General features: G+C 39.6%; 1 protein-coding gene across 1 annotated transcript in view; it reads left to right on the plus strand.

Moving 5' to 3' along the window:
• Positions 1-22,840, plus strand: part of kcnh1a (potassium voltage-gated channel, subfamily H (eag-related), member 1a) — a 31,225-nt gene extending 8,385 nt beyond the window's left edge. Inside the window, exons 3-12 of the mRNA XM_041049135.1 lie at positions 297-403; positions 799-927; positions 3,458-3,576; positions 3,993-4,385; positions 10,002-10,159; positions 11,948-12,216; positions 15,395-15,594; positions 17,835-18,087; positions 19,879-20,075; positions 21,971-22,840. Coding sequence (XP_040905069.1) covers positions 297-403; positions 799-927; positions 3,458-3,576; positions 3,993-4,385; positions 10,002-10,159; positions 11,948-12,216; positions 15,395-15,594; positions 17,835-18,087; positions 19,879-20,075; positions 21,971-22,840 — 2,695 coding nt within the window. The remainder of the gene's footprint in view (positions 1-296; positions 404-798; positions 928-3,457; positions 3,577-3,992; positions 4,386-10,001; positions 10,160-11,947; positions 12,217-15,394; positions 15,595-17,834; positions 18,088-19,878; positions 20,076-21,970) is intronic.

Consider the following 22,840-nt stretch of genomic DNA (forward strand, 5'->3'; position numbering starts at 1 on the left):
GTAACTTGTCTGCACAATTAACTATTAACAAACAGTATATCGTTTTTTAACATTTTTTATGTACATTAAAATAAAATTTTAAAAAAGCTTAAGGTTCAGTATGGCGATATAAAAAGGTGCTATCAGAGCCATCGGAGAACAGAACAAAATACCACAATCTAACGAGGCAATACCTGACGAATAATTCATTAAGATATTCACACATTTTAGCATTCCTCAGCATTGTTTAATGCAAGAATGAGCGCGCCGCTACCTATTAAATATTCAAATTACTGTTTCCCCTTTGTGTTTTCCAGCTTCATGTATGGGGAGCTCACAGACAAGGACACAACGGAAAAAGTGCGACTAACGTTCGAGAATTATGAGATGAACTCGTTTGAAATACTTATGTACAAGAAAAACAGTAAGTAGCGACGCCATATGTGAGTAAAGAGAAAAATGTGATGTTCCCCTCTCTTGTCATGCAAATGTATTCAGAGCTGCTATAACATACAGAGCTGAGTTCAAAGGCAGCTCAGAACATTTCTGCCTCTGTAGAAATGTGCTAATTGGTTGAGAGCCAGACCAGAGAAACCTTCCCCAGAAAAATGTGATGCTGTGTTTGTTTCCACTCGCAGGTGCAACCTCCCTCTGCTTGCAGGTGTTACAGGAAAACATGGAAAGTTTTCAAAGTCCAGAACATTTCAGTTTTAGTTTGCACCCTGCAATCAAGATTTCTGCTATATGCACACTCAGTGTCACTTCCTCTAAAAATAAGATGTTGCAGCTAAATATGTGTTGTTCTTTTTATGCTTTCAGGGACGCCTGTGTGGTTTTTTGTGAAGATTGCTCCCATTCGAAATGAACAAGAGAAAGTGGTCCTGTTTCTCTGCACGTTCAGTGACATAACAGCCTTTAAACAGCCCATTGAAGACGATTCTTCCAAAGGTTAGAGTCAACAAATTTAATTTGTTCAACTTCATACCTTCTATCAAAAAGAATGCCTCTCTGAAGCTGCCAGTGAAAGCTGAGAGAGTCAGAATGATTAAACCAAACATTTACATCCACACTTGGGTATCAAATGGCCCAATAAAATCCATTTCCATTTTTTCCGCATTGCATGGCAGACGTGTGCGATCTAAAACTTTTTATAAAGATATTATCAAATGAAGGAGGGAGACGTAACATTAGTCCACCTGTCACAGGGAGACCCCATGCCCTAAAGTAAGGCACATGCACTATACACTCTTTCTCAGGTAGACTTTATCAAAATATTGATACCTGGTGGAAACTGCTGGGGAGATGTGTGTGGTATGAACATTTGGAGGAGGGGGTGAAGGGGAGAAGACACATTGTGACTGGGTATTTGATTTACACAATTTAAATTGTGTTCACCTGTCTCCTTTGTTGCACTTCTTCCCCTGTCAGACCAGGAACAGCCAAACCTGAGCTGGAGCATTCCATTTGGTTAAATAGGGGAGTTCACAGGGGGAGAAACCAAGTGTGGTAGACTGGGAGGGGTATTTTGTCTTTTGTGCTGAAATAACCAGTATAAGTATCTTCTTTAAACAGAAATATGTGTTTTTAAAGTAAGTTTAACTGAACTTCTATGTGACAATGTGTTATTTGATATTGTTATTGTTGTAAGTGTGCTGGAAGACATAATTGATTTTAATTGCTTGGGAAGGTGTAGTCCAAAAGTATAAAAGTGAGGAGGCTGTGGTGGCTGAGGAGTAGAGAGAGGAAAGAGTCACAGCTCCAGAACATAGCTCCAGCTCGTAACTCCTGCATTGGGCACAAACTACAGGGGCATAGCCAGAAGGGCAGTTTAGAGTGTAATTCTTTTGTTGGTATTATTTGGATTCCCCACTGAGGGACTAATAATAAAGAGGAGGAGGATTGTTTGTTTTGTTTTGTTTTTTGTTTTTTTTTTGAGAAGTGAGTTTTTGTTTTGTTTTTTGTTTTTTTTTTTCCCCTTTTTGCTTAGTTTCCATGTTCTGGTTGGCCCAGTGTGAAATTTTTTTGCCGTAAAGTTTTGAACAGGACTCTTATTTTGCTGAATAAAAAGGAATTTGGAATTGCTCCAGACTGCCGCAACTCATTGCTTTATTGCAGTGATCACCAGTCAACCCTGTGCATTGTGCATCTACTCTGGCAAGTACCCACTCAGTCAAATATGCGCCCCATCATGATGGTTATCAGCGCACAACACAAAAAAATAAAAAAGATTCATCGGATCGTATAACTGTTGAAGACAGCCAAAATAGAACATGAATCAGTGCAAGAGATCGATTACAAGCAAGCATTAGTGACAACAACAAGATGGGGGAGCTGAGGCTTCAGCATCAACAGGTGCCACTCTGCTAAAGCCATGGGCACTCTCTCTGATTGTTTATACATCCAATAGACAAGGAGCAATATTCATATTCATTTGGAGTTGTGGTTTTATCCAGCTGGAAAATGAGTCCAGTATTCATTCTTTTTCTCCAGCTCAGATTTTAACTTCCACCAACTGTTGAGTGAAATCTGGCTGTTTAGCGGCTAAATGTTCCACTACAGTCGCCAGCCAGTCGCTTACTTTGTCTGCAGTTTGGTGCGCGGTCGACAGCCTGCAGGGTTTTTTGGGGATTGTCGTCTGCAGCAGACAGACAGAAAATGACACTGATGAGAGCAGTGAGAGAGAACCAAAGCACCAGAAGGGCTAGAAAACAAAAACAGTCTCCATAGACATTAAAAAGAATAAACAAACCTCAGCCACAGGAGCAGCAGATCAGAAAACCTCCATATGAAGGAATTCAGACAGTTTGACTCTTTGGTGCCATTTTCTAATAAGGCAAGTTCTAAGTCACTGGTTTCAAGGGGAACTCCACTGATTTCACACGCCAACGTCGGTTTTCAGGTTTTGGAGAGTATCTCTGCATGTGAAAGAAGTTGTATAAAGATTTCTGTGGTTGCAGACAGAGCTGCATGGCGTCTGATAAATTGCCTCAAACGAGTCACTTGTCGGTTGTGTCTGAAGACTACAAGCTTGAAAATGAAACAGTCTGATCTCATCTCAGCTCGAGGCTAGCACCCAAATCTCTGACCGAACTGTCAAGTTGCATTGTGGGTATCAGGGACACCATGTAAAGGTGTTTCTTCAATTAAGTTTTTTTTTTTCCAGTTGTAATATTTCCAACATGAGAGCATTACACAGATAAAATGAGACATCAGATATCATCATTTTATCTAAACAAAAACCTGAGACTTTTTGAAGCTGTTAACTCCCTGCATGCCCAGGCAATGCACTTTGTTTGAGAACAGTTATCAGGTGCTGAGAAATTGTTCATTACTAAAAAAAAAAAAAAAATTTCAGACCCTGATACTGTGAGTCTTTTAACAGTTCCTACAAGTGTGGAAAACATGCTGTAGCCCCAGAAAAATATACCCTACCAAAAAAGTAAAGATGGTGCATACTGTATGTGTTTATAACCCTCAGGTTGGGGAAAGTTTGCCCGACTAACTCGAGCTCTGACAAGCAGTAGAGGAGTCTTACAACAACTGCAGCCCACAGTTCACAAGGGAGAGAACGTCCACAAGCACTCCCGCTTAGCTGAGGTACGGAGCATACAAGTGAAATTACTTCACAGATTTTGTTGAGCAAAAATAAGTTAAAATGTGTTGCATTCTGTATAAGTTGTTATGTTCATTATGGAAACTGTCACTTTGCTGTGAGAGGCTTTTTCTGCCACAGATTTAAGATGCTGTGTAAATGAAATCTGTAGCTGAAAAATGATTTGAAAACACTGCATTCTAGAGGACAAACTTTAGACACTGAAAAATTGTGGACAGAGGAGTCTCTCAGATCAGGTCAGCTTCTAAGACTTGCACAGCACTTCTTAAGAGCAGGTGAGCTCTGGCCACTGTCAGGACGACACAGTTTAAACTAAGATACAGTAATTTTGGCCTCCTGCTGCGTGTTATTTATTTATATGTCTGCGTTTCTGAGTTTTCTGTGACACATTTTTCGCCAGGTACTGCAGCTCGGCTCAGATCTCCTACCTCAGTACAAGCAGGAGACCCCCAAAACCCCTCCCCACATCATCCTGCACTACTGCCTCTTCAAGACCACATGGGACTGGGTCATCCTCATCCTCACCTTCTACACAGCCATCATGGTGCCCTACAACGTCTCCTTCAAGACCAAGCAGAACAACGTGACGTGGCTGGTGGTGGACAGCATCGTGGACGTCATCTTCTTGGTGGACATCGTTTTAAACTTCCACACCACATTCGTGGGACCCGCTGGCGAGGTCATCTCGGACCCCAAGCTGATTCGAATGAACTACCTGAAGACCTGGTTTGTTATCGACCTGCTGTCCTGTCTACCGTACGACGTCATCAACGCCTTCGAGAACGTAGATGAGGTGAGTGCTGCGGCTCTGTGTGTTCGTGAGGGCATTGCACAGAGAGCTGTAACAATAACGTAGTCGATTGAAAAGAAATTAATCAGCAACTATTTTGGTTTTCTGTTAATCCTTTCAATCGTATTCCCGCCAATCATTTGTTAGTTCCAGCTTCTCAAATATGAGAATTTGAGATTGATGATTGAAAGACCTGAAACGTCATTTAGTCGACTAATTGATTAGTTGATTGATTGTAACTATCAGAGCCAGAAATAATTGTGTGTTTATGTACAAATAAAAACTGCGTAATGAAAGTAATCAATAAAACAATATCAATATATTATTATATTATTCTCAAATATCAATATTGGTAATAGCCTCAAAAGCCCAGAACTAGTGACTTGTTTTTTGTAACTGTAGTAAAAAAAAAAGTTTTAGCTTACTTTTTTGTACTTGTGCTTGTCTGTTCAGCTTTTTTTTCCCACTAAATTGAGTTAAGATGTGATAGTTTCTAAGGTGACTGACAGGTTATTAGGTTTCTATGCAGACACTCCACCACATTTAATAACCACTGTAGCCTGCATCAGATCCTCTTCACTGGTTGTTATTTTGTGTAATGACAGTGAAAAAAATAAGTTTGAACGGCATAATAATATGTTTGTTTGTGAATTTACACATGTTCAGCCATAAAGAGGAGTGTTTGCTGGAGAGCTATCAGAAGATCTTGAGATAATTGGCACATTTTAATTGGGGAAGAAGCGTTACATTATTAAAGTGAGGCGCTCCTCAGTGCTCTGCTGTGTCACTGATGCCCTAAAACCATTAACACCTCATGACAGCTGACAAAAGGACCGAATCATGGGAAAACATGTGCTGTGATTTAAACTAAGGAGTGTTATTTTACAAAACCAACATTCTGAGTTGGTCACTTTTAACAGTTTTATCATCTAGTTAAATATATGAATAAATTAGACAGTGTGCTGGTGTTTGAAGGTTTACTGAAAGTCTGTCAATCCTTTATTTTTTTATTCACAAGTTGTTTATTTGTGTTTCAGTCATGACATAATATTGCTTACCTGCATTTATTTCATTGATGGTAACAAATGACTTTACAGAATTCTTACATGTTAAAATATTGTGTGTTTGCTGTTGAAATCTATCTAGAAAAAATCCATGCAGTACTTACTTTATATTTCTAGCTGGATCTGATTGAAAATATCTTTACAGTGCAACCACCAATTCTGAATCAGATCCAACTGTTCCTGGAGATCACTGTTTTTTTTTTTCTTCCAACACACACACACACACACACACACACACACACACACACACACACACACACACACACACACACACACACACACACACACACACACACACACACATTGATTAAATGGAGCCTCAGGGTCCTGCACTTGCCGGTTTTCATTATATCAATGCATCACTGTGTGTATCTGTGTGTGCCTGAGTGTGCTTAAATGTGACATGTCTCATGATGTGTGTGTGTTGTTTCAACGATGTGGCTGTGTAAAATGCTGTGATAGCATTTAACGGCGCAGTGTGTCACACAGTGAGCAGCACAGTGTACATCGGCTCTCGTGGGCTGTGGGGGTAACACGTACAGTATGAGGGAATATGAAATGCTGTGATAATGCTTTAAAAAAAAGAGGCTTGTTGCTGGATAGCAAGCGCTGAGTTGTATTTGCAGGCCCAGCATTTTGGCCCTTTCTAGTCTTTCAGTGCTTCAGCATCTGAAATGCTGACAAGTTCAAGTGACCGGAGCAGAAGCAGTCAGGGGTCAGCAGGGGAAAGGGAAAAACTACCTTTTGGGATTTAAAGGATAAGGCTGGCGTTATTTGATATTTTTAGTATCATCAAGAAAAAAAAAAAACAAAACCAAAAATTAATTTATTTTTATTTTATGTTGTCATTAAAAGCACACAGAAGATCCACAGGCTGTGTCTGAAATCTGAAATTAGCTGATTAATTTGTTTAACTAATTGGTTAATTGTACCTGCGAATATTTGCCAATTTACTTAGTCTTAGACCGTAAATGCGTTGTGTTACCACTACCTGTAGATCAGTGGAACACTTTAAAACCATTGGCAGTAATGTGTATTACATGGACATCACTGTACACGACAAACAAAATGTAGAAAAACTGCATGGTAGTGCTGGTGCACATGAAAAACTCCAATGGTTACCTTTAACGGAGTAAGCAATGAGCAGATTTATACCTAATGAAAATCAGTGGGGTTTTTTTACAGCCTTTGAAATTATCCCACAGTGCAACATGAAATCAATCAATCAAAGTGTACTTGTGAGGCACCTTTCATACAAATTAGTGCAATTCAAAGTAAAACAATCTGAGACTAATGCACAAATTATACAATAAAATAAGAATAAATTTAAAACAGATTTAAAAACTGTAAAACGGCTGTGAAACCAACACCAAAGCTGTGACCGTCCACTTCCAGGACCATCTTCCCGCGTGTCTCTGCAACAACTCAGTGACTCCAATTTGCTCCAAATTGCTTTGAGGCGATCCATGGCAAGGGTAAATGAGAGCTAGTAAACAATTGCCCATGTTATTAAACCGGCAGCGAAACATCTTGCTGCTGCTACAGACCTTAACGACTGACATGAATAACTTTGATGGCTGTTTTCCCCCAACAGGTTTCCAAATAGGGAAGGAAAGATCGTTAACAAGGAGCGGCTGTCAAAGTTATTCTTGGCAATCTTAAAGCGCTGTATGTCACCTTGAGACTGACTGAAGCTCATAGTCATTGTGTCATTTCAGCTTCTAATGACTGATAACCCAAAAACAACAACAAATGAACCACTTCATGCTGCTGCCCAAGTGTTTTAGCAAAAAGAAGTAATGGAGCTCTTGACTGCATGCTTTGGTCATAGTGCACATTCTTTACAAACACAGATAAGGTTGTTTTTTTTGTTTCTTTTTATTTTAAAACCCTTACTGAATATTGATTTTCTCATGTGTTTATTCATCGCTTTCTACTGATCAAGTGTCTTCTCTCTTACTTGTGCTTCGTTTTTGTTTTTCTTCTTTTTCATTCCTCCGTTCTGTTTGCATGGCCCCCCTTCCTCTTCTGCCTGTGTTCATGCATGGGACGTGATGGGAAGAATTGGAACCACCGAGCTGTCACTCAAGTAGGCTTCAGTTTGATCAGAATATGATAATGAACAGTTTTGTGTTTTATTTCACTTGTAGACACACATGCACACTTGACAAACGTGTTACATAAACTTTCCATCAGGCTTTAGCAGCAACATTTGCACACTCTCCACATTTCCTGTGACATTTATTCTCGCACCAACATCTCAGCTGTTGTGCGCGATGAGAGTACAACAACAGAAGCATCAGCGCATGAAATAAATGTCACAGAAAGCAAGTTAAGATTTGTGCTGCTTGTTTTGTTTTTTGTTTTTTTTCCTGCCAAAGCTTTTCAATGCCAGGAGACAACAGCTATCAGATGAATGACAGCGTCATGATATCTGTATGAGAGCTAATTCAACATTTGTGACTAACTGATAGAAGCAGTTCAAATTTAAAAATATAATTCCTGGCATTGAAAAGATGCTTTTAATAAAGGGAGTCTTGAACATATTATGCTGTGTATGATCAGAGCCACCTTTTTCTTTCAGCCATTTTTGACAGCATCTTTGCTTGATTTTATTATTTGGCTAGCTAGGTCAAATTGAGTGTCAGAAGCTCAAAAAAATAATGCCTTTTTGTAATAATGTTTTAATATTGGACATTGTAGAACACTTGAGTATATGAATCATAAAATATTTAACACAAAGTTCTCTCCCTCACTGAAGTGCTTCGCAGTAAAAACCAACATGGAAAACAGTAAAAAAAAAAGCCAAAATTATTAGATTAAAAGAAGAATTATTGTACTATAGACAATATGTCAGTAAAATGGACCAAAACAGGAATACAGACAGTTTCTGTTTAAGAAAAGTCTATCTGATAAAAGAAGAACTTTAAGGAGTGATTTTAAAGATGCTACAGCGTTAGCATGCTTTTGATTTTTTGGTTAGGAAGAACCAAAAAAAATCCTTCACACTGTTGATAACTTGCTTATTTCATTGGGTAAAATTCACCATTGTTTCCATCTCTGCTTGCATACTCATTAAACCAATAAAATACACTGTGTTAGCTGAAGCTGTAGAGGTGCTGGTAACTATTTAGAACTATGGAGAACTTGGCTGTTTCTCTTTGTTTCCAGTCTCTATACCACGACTGGCATCTAATTTTAAGCATATTTCCCAAAATGTCAAACTATTCTTTTAATGAAAGCTCTTTTATACATAGTCACTGGTGAACTATTCTCCCAACTTGTGTTTGTAGAGTTTGCAGCAGAACTCAAAATCACGATTGCACTGATAATTGAATTGTGTCTGTAGAGTGATTTTTAGAGAAGCTGAGGTGTCTGGCTGGCAGCTATATCAGATCAAGTGACAGCGATCGCTGCAGTCATACTCGCATTGCAGACCACAGCACATTAACAAAATCAATACCCCTGCTTGCACACACACACACACACACACACACAATACCGCCAGCACCAAAGTGACTGATGGGCGGACTGATGGGATTGCAATTGTCTGTTTGAATCATTGAGTGGGTGTTTCAATATACAGTTAAGCTGAGTAGACATTTAGCCTCTGGTTATGTAACCGCTACAAGTTGTAAGATTTCATCACATTGCACAGGAATGTTTTTGAAATCAACTCGGCATATGTTAACGCTTTGAATCGTGTGTTTTTCCTCATCTTGTATTGTTTTTGCTGTTGTGGTCATATCACATTTATTGTAGCACTTCACATAGGCATTGATTCTTTAAAACGCTTTACAGTGTTTGCTTTTCTTTCATAGCTCTCTGATATAATGTTGTATAGATTTTTTTATATTTCAGTGTTTGATGTGGAAGTCAGACCCCAAGCAAACACTGGAGTAAATCACTTCATCATGCTTTATGTTCACAGTGGGTTTAAGTGCTACTTTTGCATCATAAAAAGACAATTTAGAGTGAGGCAGATATTTCCTTATATTGAGGTTTGCTAAATCTGAAGTTTTAGATGAATTATAAATAAGAAAACAGCATAAATAAGAAAACTTGAGAGCCATCAAAGTTAATTTTATTCAGAAAGCAATTAATAACCCCAATGGGAAATTGGAGTGTCAGAGCAACCGATCACTCATGACTCATGAAACAAAAACAACATAAGGTCAAAGAATCACAGAAAGAGGTATGTATAGAGGTATCTTCATAGGACAATTTATAATTGTAATTGCATTAATAAACCATAACCATAAAATTCTCATAACTGTATACAACAATATAATAGGGTGTTACATAGCATGTATTAGATGTTAATATAGGGTGGGAAAATGCTAGATAGGGGCCTTATAGTAAAGTCTGGCCTTGTATTGGAGCTGCACTGTCTTGGTATTATTAATATACTTTCAGATTGTTTACTTTAAATCACAAACTTATAGCCTATACAGTGTATATGTGTGTGTCTGTATGTGTGTCTTGTGTAAATATTGTTTCTAATGTCTGCCTCTACTTTTGTCCTCCTCTGTCTCCTCTTTCATTTTTGTTTTAGGGGATCAGCAGTCTGTTCAGCTCGCTTAAGGTGGTCCGGCTTCTCCGTCTGGGTCGGGTTGCCCGTAAACTGGATCACTACATCGAGTACGGGGCGGCTGTGCTGGTCCTGCTGGTGTGTGTTTTTGGACTGGCTGCCCACTGGCTAGCCTGCATTTGGTATGTTCATGACATTTATTGTTTGTTATTTCATTATTACCTTTCACCTGGGACCTTTTCTCATTTCCTCCAATCTGAGTGAACTATACTACAGGATTTAGGTTAGAGATACAGAACTTGTCCATGTAAACGGACATTCTGCACATTCTGTTAGACCACTATGTTCTGCCATCACTGTGATACATTAATAGCAGAGTCAGGTAATATAATGAGGCCGTTGATTAAGCTAATTAATGCGTTAATTAGCAGTTATTTTTTGTCAACATGCTTGTTTTCAAAACTGTATGTTTTTCATACCATAAAGCCAGAAAGAGTTGTGAGTGGTTTCAAGAGAATTAGTTTTTCCTCATTAATATGCAAATTTATGGAGCACGGGCCTCCAAAGTCTAATCAGATCAGCTACTCTACAGGGGGCAAGTGTGGTGGAAGCATTAAGTTTCCATCATGTGTTGTGCTTGATTTATTGTGTTTATGTGAATGTCTAAACACACACACACACGCACATAGTACGCCTCAAATGCCACCATGACAACTTAATGTCCTGCATAAATAGAAACATGGAAAATTTGTTTTATAGTTGATGACGAACACCAATTTTTCCTATGCAGATGTCTTTTCATGTTTATATAATGTATTTCCAGCTGTACAAAAAAAAACACTTATACACATTCTCACATAGTTTCGTGACTCAGTAGAGTGTGCTTTTCTTTTCATGTCAAACACTTGACCTATCCCTCATAGGATTACAGGACATCTTGTAGCAACATATTTGTAGATTTGTCGTCAAAAACAAACTTCAACCGTGACATTATATTCATCTACAAGATTTAAATTACATATGCTAATGTGCAAGATTTCAAATGTTATGCTTGTGATTCACAAATCGGTAGTCAGGATGCCACAAGAGGCCCTAACCAGTATAATAAATGTTGTATATTGGCTCAGAATGAATGAAGCTGGTGTTGCTCCAAAACCACACTCACATACCAATAAAAATAGCTCCTGTATCGCTTTCCACAGTGTGGTTTCTGTGGTTGCCATGGTCACTCCGAGTGGTGGCGTTGAGTTGAGAAAAGTTAAACCATCATCGGGCTCAGACGACAGCAGCAAATAGCCATGCCCACTCACAACAGCAGCAGCCTCCCTTTCTCCTTGCCGCTGCCAGTGTGGAAACAATGGAAGGGGTTGTTGTGTAAAATAATCACCAGGGTAATAAGAAGAAAATCTATTCTCTATTCTGTTTATTTTTGGATTTTCTCTTGTTTTTGCTTTTCTCTTGTGAAATACTGACAAGTTTTACCTCCTCAGGCCTCTAAAAATAACACGATTGAAAAGTGTGATGAGGGAAAATTGATGCATTACACAGCAGACATGAGAGCATTTCCTTTTCAGTGTTCACCACATCAACATAAACATCAGCATTAACTGAAAAACAGAAGCAAAATCAAAAAAAATGTTTTGTCTGTTAATTACCATGCCCTGATACCAGATGATGTCCAGACATTCATGGTTTCCGGAGGATGAATCCTACTGACTTTGATGATCCTCCTCAGGATGAATCGTATTAGCAACAATTCGTATTAGCATTTGTGGTCCCCTGACTTTTCCTTTAGAGCCATAATCACAACAAATTTTCATTTAGCCTAAGACCTGCAAAACTAACATCAGTAATTTAAACATAGTGCACCGCACATTTTTAGCTCCTCGCTACAACTGCTCAATAAATTCACAATCTAGTGGTCTAGTAGTGTGCAATGTCTAATTCGTAACATCCTGTCCACACTCCAGGTACAGCATTGGTGATTACGAAGTTATCGATGAAGAAACCAACATCGTCCGCACGGACAGCTGGCTCTACATCCTGGCTGAGACTGTGGGCACGCCGTACCACTTCAACACCACCTCAGCGAAGTGGGAGGGCGGGCCAAACAAGGACTCTGTCTACATCACCTCCTTGTACTTCACCATGACCAGCCTGACGAGCATCGGGTTTGGTAACATCGCCCCGACGACAGACGGAGAGAAAATCTTTGCCGTGGCCATGATGATGATTGGATGTGAGTGAAGGCATTTTTCCTTCTCACTAATGTTGCAAATAGATGATACATGAGAAGTTAAGCAGTGCTCTTTAAAACCACAGTCCACTGAGGTAGGTGAATAAATGAATTATGGATAGAGCCATCGAAGTCCAGAAAATAGAGCTTTACAGATGATTAGCTGAGCAATATTTCTGTCGTGGGACTTAGAAAAATCTGCTTGGGTTGAAAACATCTCAGTGCTAAGTGCTGTTTTTATTTAATTTACACGCTCATGGTCTTGTGTTTTCATCGTTTTGTTTACATTTTCACCTACTATGAAAACCAGACCTACTGAGATCTACTGACTACTGACTTATCTCAAATCTGGGCAGGTTTTAAGGTTTATAACAGCTATATAAATTGCAAAAACTTAATTTTATGGACTTGTAGGAAGATTATCCTGTGTTTGGACATAAAGGCGCCAAATGGTGGCTAGGTAGCTTTACCTTTTAGCTTACCCTTTAGCTTAGCAGGACCAGTTGCTCTGGTGTTTTTTTTTTGTTTTGTTTTGTTTTGTTTTTTTGTTGTTTTTTTGTTGTTTTTTATTTTTATTTTTATTTTTTTTATTTATTTTTTTTTCAATGTCAATTAAGATTACATTTAGCTATCCCCTTATTTATATAACAAACTCAATTATTAAGACAAGGGAGCATCAAAATAGATTTTTCAATCACAGGAAACAGATTGTAAAAGTTGGTAGATTAGCTTTAGCTAAAGCTAGCAGTGACTGTAGTACACCTAGCCTCAAAGTGCAATCAATGCATTTTTTCCCTTGTTTTTATAGTTGTTGGTCTAATGTTGTCGTGGGGTACAACAATAAACATACCCATACGAGTTTCTAGGGTTTCTTAAATTAAACAGACAAAGCATTTTAAGCCTGTAAATGTTAATGTTTTGGTACACTGAAACATATGAGTCATAAATTGAAACACAATGTCTGTTTATGTCACAGAATTAGCCAGTTTTGCTGTAGACATAAGTAACAAAGACTGAATTAGAGTTTAGTTAAGAAACCTGCCCTCACTAAGTAACAAAACATCTAATCTGCTAAAAAAAAAAAAGGGAGGCAGATTTTCATAGCACGCCCTTCTTTCCACATCTCAGTATTAAACATTTATAAGGTAACTTCTGCTTGTGTAGCTCATAATACAGTGTACAGCGCGGTGCCATTATGTGTGACTACACGCGGAGAGCAACACCTCGGAGCAATAACTGACACCGCCAGATCAATTTAGCGCAGCGCTCCCTCTGCAATCACTCCTCACCTCCGTTGTACATTTTTCAGCCAGAGTCTCAACCCCGAGACGAGGGTCGATGACGATGATCGTCCCCCCTTCTCTTTACCTTTTGGCTGTTCAGTTTTATGTATACACTCTCGGGGGGAACTGCCAAAAGTCATCTGCAGACTTGTATCTGTTTGAATTCCTCCTTGTGAGATACAGATCATCTTAAAGCGTAAATGTCTAAAAAACCAGACAGCCTCAGGAGGATTTAGTTGTAGATGCAATCTACTGTAGTCCATGGCTGTTCTCTATGAAATATGGATGCCCTGATACTGTTCTATTTTTACCATCAGCACTGGATCGGTGCTGGCAGTAGAAGATCACAGTGTGACGAGGGATTGGGGGGGTGGCATGGGGAAGAGGGGCACTATACATATGTCCTGTTTCTATAGCAACTGTTGGCCTGAGGCTGGAGTTTCTGACAACTGTCTTTCAACTACCTTCAAACAAGCCAGCTGTTGGATGCCGAGCAACGCTGCAACGAAGTTGTGCACGTCAGCAAGTAAAGAGCAGTGTTGGGGACGAGATGAAGCTCCGTTCTACAGGGACCGATTGAATTTCCTTTGTTACAGCATTTTCTGCTTATCGGAGAAGTGATGGTTGCACTCAGACTCGAAGTAGTTATCCCAGGGAAATCATCCCAAAACTTTGGCAACTTCAAAAGGAAGCGATTGTCAAATCATCTTAGATTTAATAAGCTCAGACCTTTTTTAAAACCCTTCTTGATCTGTTAACTTGCATTATTTTGATGCCTGCAAATGTGCAGAACTGAGAATATGGAACAAACTAGAACATATTCTTTGTATTTAGGTGATAAAGAAAACCACACTACACTGCAACGCTTGACAACATAGTAGTACAAATGAGCAATGGTGGTGAAAAGATGAAAGTTGTGGTTATCCTTGCCCTTAGGGAGTTTTGAGCGCTTTTTAATTAGCATTATTCCCTGAGCAGTTTTTCAACACTTTGATTCAAGATTGTGCGGCGTGAAATAAACAAACACACACAAACGCATGCACAGGTTACTGTCATCATCTGAGGATAATTGAAATGTGTGGCTGGCATGTTTCCTCTCCATCCCTTCTTGCAGGGCTAATTAGGGCTCCATTGCCAAGAGAACACTACTCACACAGAGCAGACATCTGATGGCTTTGATCCACACACACGCCAGCTGTTGCACCAGTTCAACCACCTAACCACCTCAGAGATGCAGTGCTATATTATTTCTTTTCCTTTTCTTTAATTCTTCTAAAACAAGACAAGTAAAGAAAAATATACTAATTTAGTAGGTTCAACTGCATGGGAATGGATGCTTACACACGCACAAGCACACACACACACACACACACCCAATAAAAAGCTGTAATTATAGTTTTTCCCTTTTGGTGAGAGTTTTGTTGATTGTATTTGGAAGCAACGATGAGTAGTGAGTGTTAATTTCCCACATGATAAATTAAAGCACTTACCGCATAAAACAATATTAAGTCTTAAGGCACATTTGGTATGATGCCTCACGTGATGTAGTGGATACTGTGTGCAGACCAGATTTTAGGGATTTTAAATCCTGATTTGGAGATTCAGGATAGATTAATCTACAGCAATGTGAGCCTGGATTAACAGGTCTTTCGAAGACGTATTGAGCCAAACACTGAATCCCTTTTTAACCATGTAGTGTAGCTTTCCTCACTAGGTCAAGTCCATACGATCACCTAAAAACTTGGATGACATCTGTCATGTCAGCTTCAACAGCAAACAGCACAAACTCACACGGTGTTCCTCTTCAAGGCCAATACATAATCTTTGTTAATGCTTCCAATTTTTTAACTTTACCATAATTAAACTTCTCCCTTTTCGTCCTCTCCACATTTCTCCAGCACTGCTTTACGCCACCATCTTTGGTAACGTGACAACCATCTTCCAGCAGATGTACGCCAACACGAATCGTTACCATGAGATGCTTAACAGCGTTCGGGACTTCCTCAAACTATACCAGGTCCCCAAGGGCTTGAGTGAAAGAGTTATGGACTACATCGCCTCCACCTGGTCCATGTCACGGGGTATAGACACTGAAAAGGTACGTCAGACTGCGTCATGTTTGATGGTTCTTCTGTAGCGGGTGATCACTGGTTTTCTTTATCCTCTTCAAGGGTGTCATTCCCAAGGGGGTGGAAATTCACTACAATTACTGTAATCTTCCCTAAGCAGTTTACTGTCAGGTTTCCACGTTCCAGGTGAAAGTGGTATTAATTTTCTCATCTGTTAATTGCGAGTGTATTAAAAATGTATACAAATGCAGCATTATTTGTGTAACATAAACCGTATATAAATAGGATTATATATTACATAGAATGGATTGAGTTTTTTGTTGTTGTTGATGCTCCCTGAACATCACTACATATAAAACTTGTTTCTCATTGAATTTCTTTTGTACAAACCCTCTGTTTGTTCTGTGGTAAAAATTTTATGGCCTATTATCAAAAGCAGAGCGTTGTATGGCATTTAAGGCAATCAACAGTTACCAGCAGCAAATCCTACTGAATTCAGATGACGCTAAAATGATTTGAATGTGTGGAAATTAAGCATTTAAAGCTGGAAGCAGATAGATTGAACTGGCGCCGCGCTGGCTGATTTGAAGCCAGAAAGCATTCATATCACATCAACCCATTTAAATCCACCTGTCCAAAATCCAATCACGGAAAAAGTTTTTATTATTTCTCTTCAAACTAGAGATACAGCTTCTAATAAGGCAAGGATTTTTTTTTCACTAGGAGAATTTGTGCATTAACAATTTATCTGTCATCAAAATCAAACAGTGATATTTATTGTGTCCTCTTTATTAAGCTAGCACTGCATCTATGTATCATTTATTTGTCTGGCTTCAGGCCACACTAAAGGGTTTAAAAATGGCACATAATCCCTCTCTGCTTGACATTCATCTTCAAAGAGATTTGTTTTAAAGGCCATGCAGTGGCCTGGCATCCTGTTGATTAGGTGTACTTGAATAACATGCCGCTACTCAGTGACACTCAGTAGAGAGGCAGCTGGACTCTGGCCTAGTGGCAGCTTCCATGTGACCTTGATGTGAAACTTCACCATCAAACATAATTCATACTGGAAATATTCAGTCTGTCTTTCCAGAAGCTACTGGAAAAGAAAGAAGATCCAAATCTTTTGTCTGTATTATGAAAACACATTTGTTTTTTTAAGTGACGGTTAATTAGATTTTTTGAGAACAATAACAGGAGCTTCTGAAACACTTGGAGGCTGATTCTGCAGAATTCGGCTGGAGACTTTAGAATACATCTGTATGATTTTTGAAAGCTCATTAAACAAAACTTTAAAAGTACCTACTGAATATTTAGCCTGGATTTCCCCTTGAACAGCCATTGATGACATAGAATAACACATTTTTTTTTAAAATCTCTAAAATTCCCGCTGTACAGTACATATTCAGCACCAAACAGAAAACAGAACTAGTCAGTGACTTGCTGGTGAACATAGCTCCAGATATTTCCCTAAGGAGTTTGTAGAAATCAAAAACAGAGCTAAAAGAAAGAGAATATTGGATTTAAATTTGGCATGGATGATAATCTTTCTCCATAACCGCTAGATGTGTAAAAAAGTTTCCCTCTGCCCCCAAGTGACTAAAAAAAAAATCAGTTATTGCAGGTTTAAGGCAGTAAGTACCCCCATAAAGTGGCACAGGGTGGGTGGGGGAATGTCACAACAGTTGCTGTTATCCTGTAACATACCGTACAAGCTGCCCGGACACCACTGTGGCACTATAGCTGGTTCAGTGTTTCCATGCTAAAAACCCTCTGTAGACTAAATGTAAGCCCATCAGATACCCTCTTACATCATGGCTGAGTGACGATGAATAGCTCTACATGCACCTTAATACGTAAAACCATGTTTACATATGTAAAGACTCATTGTTGCTGCTGTCAAGTGGAACAATGAAGTCAGTCGCTGGCACATCACCATTCACCTACTGTATTTGTACATTACACATTATGAAAGACAGATAAGCGGCAGATGATGACATGACATTGTGAAAGACGGCAGGCTATTGTGGCTGTTGTGGTTGAGCACGTACTCTGTCATGTCCGTGTCAATTCATGGCAACAGTGTGTGATTATGATCACCTAATGTATCAGAGTGACTATCTCAAAAGAAAAAGATACTGTGGAGTCTCTTCAGCAGAAGACTTTCCAAAAGTGATAAAGTATAAGTTAGTATTATCGGAGGAAAAACAAATCATTCAGCCTTTTTTTTTGATCTACAGCTCTTCTCTCCACTCTTGTTTGTTTCCAGGTGTTGCAGATTTGTCCAAAGGACATGAGAGCGGACATTTGTGTTCATCTCAACCGGAAGGTTTTTAAAGAGCACCCAGCTTTCCGGCTGGCCAGTGATGGGTGTCTCAGAGCTCTGGCCATGGAGTTTCAGACCATCCACTGTGCTCCCGGTGACCTGATTTACCACGCTGGCGAAAGTGTGGACAGCCTCTGTTTCGTGGTGTCGGGATCACTGGAGGTCATTCAGGATGATGAGGTTGTGGCCATTTTAGGTGAGTTGTTCACTTTTATATGTAGGCCTATATTTTAAAAAAAAATCCTGATTCTAAGTATGGTTGTTGTCTTTAAACATGAGTTTAAATGTGCATCTCAGAAAGCACAGTATGTACTTTAAAGTAGGCTTACTGTAACTTTTTCTCTTTCAAATTCCTTTGACCCAAAGGAGTTTTCTGCAGTGGTTTAATAAATATTTTAATAATTTTCTTTATAGTTGTGATCCTGTGTGCTGAAGTAATTTCAAGAAACCAGGGCCCGTCTTTATAAAACTTCAGAGAATTGCACAAAAATGCACTGAAGTATGCTCTTAACAGTCAACTTAGCATCTCTACTAGCAATAATGCTGCAAAATTAACAGCAAACCAGTATATTTATCATAAGCAACTTTTATTTTTAAGGTCATGGGTGAATGATTTCTATATACTCAAATCTTTCACTTGAATCCACTTTTAGTAGTTTGCTAAATAGGACTTTTGAGACCCTTTGAGGAACTTTTCACAATTCTTCAATTTTTACATAATTAAAGAAATTCACCAGAATCAGGATATTGTTTTATTTCACCAATGAGGCAGTAAAGGTTTCCCGTTCCCCCCCAGCTGCTGAAGGACCTGGCCCAGATCTGCTTGAGTTTTTCAGAATATAAAGTTACTGATTTCTTCAGGTTTTAAAGAAATGTGACAAAGAACCATAGCTCTAAGACGCAGATGTGCTGCTCTAGTATCTTGCCTCTACCTAAATTTATTATCATTATGACAGCCGAGAAGCCTTTCAGTCAAAGTGTCCTCTAGCACTGTTCTAACGAAACGGTTTTGCAGCATAGTAAGAAATATATTTTTGTGAGAAGCCTTTCTTAAAATCCTCTCTTTTTCCTTCTGGATAGCAGCGCTTCACAGTTTCTGAGTGCAGTGAAAGCTGATCTGTTTGGGTATCGTTTTCTGCAGAGTCATGAACTGAGGATTTGTACAAGAGTTTGTCACAGACACACGAGCCTCTCTGTAACATTTTGAATAGTCAAGTCTTTTCAACCTGATCTTCGCATCTTCGTTCACATATTTTGAACAGTTGTCTGTATTTGAAGGCTTCCTACTGCATCACAGAGTCCGATCAGATCTATTTAAATACATAGATACATTAACACACAGAGACCCTACCCAACCGGATTAGACCAGGTGTTACTGTCTGACTGTATGAAATACTCTAAACTGTAGTAACCCACACCTGATGCATATGGTCTATGAATGAACCAGTTGCTAACTGTCATGGCGTTTCCGACATTTTTTAACCTACATACTCTTTCACGGCACCTGAAGGTGATCTTATTTATCAAGATATTGAGAAAACAAATCTTTTTCCTTGTTTTCACTGGCCCGGGCTGTTTTCCTTTTAAAACTTCAGGCTTTCAATTTGCCAAACGATTGATTTACTGAATAATGGATGGCTTGCTCAGGCAGGCCCAGTGACACCGTGTTGGCTGTTTCTCATCAATAAGCTGCTATCGGTTCCCCTTTGCAACAATCAGTATACTGTCAGGCTGATCCCATTGACCTGGAAGGGGACTGTAATGGAGCCTGAAGTGAGTTACAACTATGTTACTACTATGAATCAAATTCTCATTAGCTTAATGGCAATGTAGAACACAAATAACATACAAAGTACACCTGCAAACAAGACATAACATCTTCTAATCAAGTGGTAGATTCAAAGTAAATTGCTTCTCTCTGTCTTCACCCTGAAGACTGAATGTTTTGGAAGTATTACCTGGTCAAAACTGTGTCCTCTCTCCGCAGGTAAGGGAGATGTATTTGGGGATGTTTTTTGGAAAGAGGTGACTCTGGCTCAAGCCTGTGCCAACGTCCGAGCCCTGACCTACTGCGACCTCCACGTCATTAAACGTGACGCTCTGCAGAAGGTGCTGGAGTTCTACACAGCATTTTCCAACCACTTCTCAAGAAATCTGCTGCTCACTTATAACCTGCGAAAAAGGGTGAGTGACTCTTCAGATAGCCCCAAGGAAAAACAAGTTACAGTTCACTCACTCACTTTCTTCTTTTCACTCTCTTCTTCAACTAAAGCATTGTATGTGTTACAAGAATTAGATCCGGTGTATCTGTTTACGTTGTTGTGATCTGATTTAGTTCTGCACACAGCACAAGTAGTTTTCCACACAACTGATTTTAAACTTTTTCTTCTCCACATTGTTTATCTTCTTTGACCTGTTACTCTTCCACTGGTCAGACCATTATTTTTAATAAGAGCTTGAAATTTAAGTGGACATCTTGCATCCTGTTTTTATTTTGGTAATGAGCTATAATTGCTGTGGTGTTTTTGTGCTTTGCTTCCCAGAGATCACATAGTAATGAGTGTGGGCAAGTGAAGATTTGTCAAGATTTGTCTCACACCGGGCTATTTTTAGATTGTGGTATTGGTGCTTTTACTTCTGAGTACAAAGCATATTTCCCAAAATGCAAAACTATTCTTTTAAATACCCAGTTTTCCTTCTTCTTTATCCCTAACTGCTGTGACATACAATTGACAACCCTACAGCCAGAGCTCATACATGTTACACAGCTGAACAACATACTCTGCATTTGATGCAAAAACACAGCTCCATTAAACAGTCACTGTATATTAAAACCACTCTCACATCCTTCATTCAGAAATGAACAGCTGTGATCGACAACACAAGTGTAGCTACCAATCACTACCTCATTCATAGTAAGGTTAGCCTGCCCAGGAGAGTGCCACTGAGATTGAACTGCCTGCATATGAGGAGACAATCTCATCTGCTGCTTTAAACCCTCTAGTCACCAGGGTCCCATACTTTTTGAATGTATACTGCAGGGAAATCTAGAGATGGGCTGAATAAGGAGCCAAACGCTGCCTTCAAATGGAGCTTGTGAGGTTGTGTTTTCGACTTGAGAAATCTGGCACATTCCATGTTCAGCATTCAAGTGGTTTAAATTGTGAGAACAGTGTTTCCATGAGACTGAGAAGATTCAGGGGTTGTATTGCATTTCAGTGTCATGTCTGGGAATGAAGAGAGCAGATGAAATGATAAAAATTATTTAAAAAAAAAAATTAACTGTCTTACGTTGGGTAAGAGAGCTTCCACTTTCAAAGTGAACACATCAGTTGGATGTTTAGATACTAGACTATTCTAAAAAACTACTCTATCAACAGTGTTTGGTTTTTTTTCAGCTGGCCTGTTCTCCTTTTGTCAGACAATGTATTTTCTCATAGAGGGATTCTTTAAATTGGCTTTTCTGAAAACAATAATAATATAATACTTTTCTGTCCATACTCTTTCGCTGAAAGAAATAGTTTTGATATTTTTGGGAAATTCGATTATTCGCTTCCTTGCCGTGAGTTTGATAAGAAGTAGAGCTAGACCAATAAATCAGCCAGGCAGATACATCAAGTACTGGTGTATGTGTTGGCTGAGTATAGAAGGAAAACTGCAAAGCTAAAACTGGTAATACAAATGCTTAAAAACACAGTTGTCCATTAGCAGCTGTGTGGTGAGCTAACGGTTGAGTTCTCACCCACTGAAGCCAGAGGCAGGATATGAACTTTCCCTCTGTGTCGTGGGAATAGCTTCATTAAGGTGACATTTACAAAACGCACACATTTTGAAGCATTGTCAGTCTTCCTGACACGAAGTGTATAATCTGTGAGACAGATTCCACCTGTTCTCTATCTGAAGATGATTTTTATCTGGTTTTATACTGTTCTTGTTCATTATATGAGACTAAATTAACTTTGAGAGGAAGTATAGCCGTATCAGTTTGCTGTTAAACACTGATATTTTTGATCATTCAGATCTACCTGATGGTTATTATGATTGTGTTTTAGTCACAAGAGCTTTAAATTTTCTTGTAGATCGTCTTCCGAAAGATCAGTGATGTGAAACGTGAGGAAGAGGAGCGGCAAAGGCGTAAAAATGAAGCCCCTCTGAACTTGCCACCAGATCATCCGGTAAGAAAACTCTTCCAGCGCTTTCGACAGCAGAAGGAAGCCCGTATGGCGACCGAGAAACCAGAACTAGATGAACACGATATCGAGAAGGGCCCCGCGTATGTGGACGTCCCGATAGCTAAAACAGCCATTACGACAACCAGCATCATCACGGTAACTGAAAGCCCAGCAACACCTTCACTTTCAACCCCTTCATCTGCCACATCCCCCAAATGTGCTCCGTCGGACAAGGCAAAGCTGCAGGTGCCGCCTCCCATTTCTTTGGTAGGATGCCGGTCCGCTGAGCCAGTTAAAGTCAAAGGCTGGGGTCGCTTCAAGGAGTCCATGGCCAAAGCCGACAACTGGAACAAAGTGTCTAAGGCCGAATCCATGGAGACTTTACCAGAACGGACAAAGGTGCACGAATCACAGATGTCTCTAAAGAAGACAGACTCATGTGACAGCGGCATCACCAAAAGTGACCTGCGCCTGGACAAAGTGGGTGACTTCCGCTTGACGCCTCAGGACCGCAGTCCTGTCCAGCCTCCGGAGACCAGGCACGCCTTCTACCCCATCCCAGAGCAAACGCTTCAGGCCTCGCTTCAGGAGCTCAAGCTAGAGCTGAAGGACGACCTCAAGAACCTGAATGTTCGAATGTCCGGCCTTGAGGCTCAGCTAAACGAAGCACTTCAACTCCTCAAAGCGAGGAAATCAAGTGCTGACTCTCCGCAGCATCTTTTTGACATTTCTAGACCTGCTTCACCAGAACTCGACAAAGAGGACATCTTCTCTTGA

Source organism: Toxotes jaculatrix, chromosome 11 (assembly GCF_017976425.1).
Source record: "Toxotes jaculatrix isolate fToxJac2 chromosome 11, fToxJac2.pri, whole genome shotgun sequence".
Taxonomy (NCBI): domain Eukaryota; kingdom Metazoa; phylum Chordata; class Actinopteri; family Toxotidae; genus Toxotes; species Toxotes jaculatrix.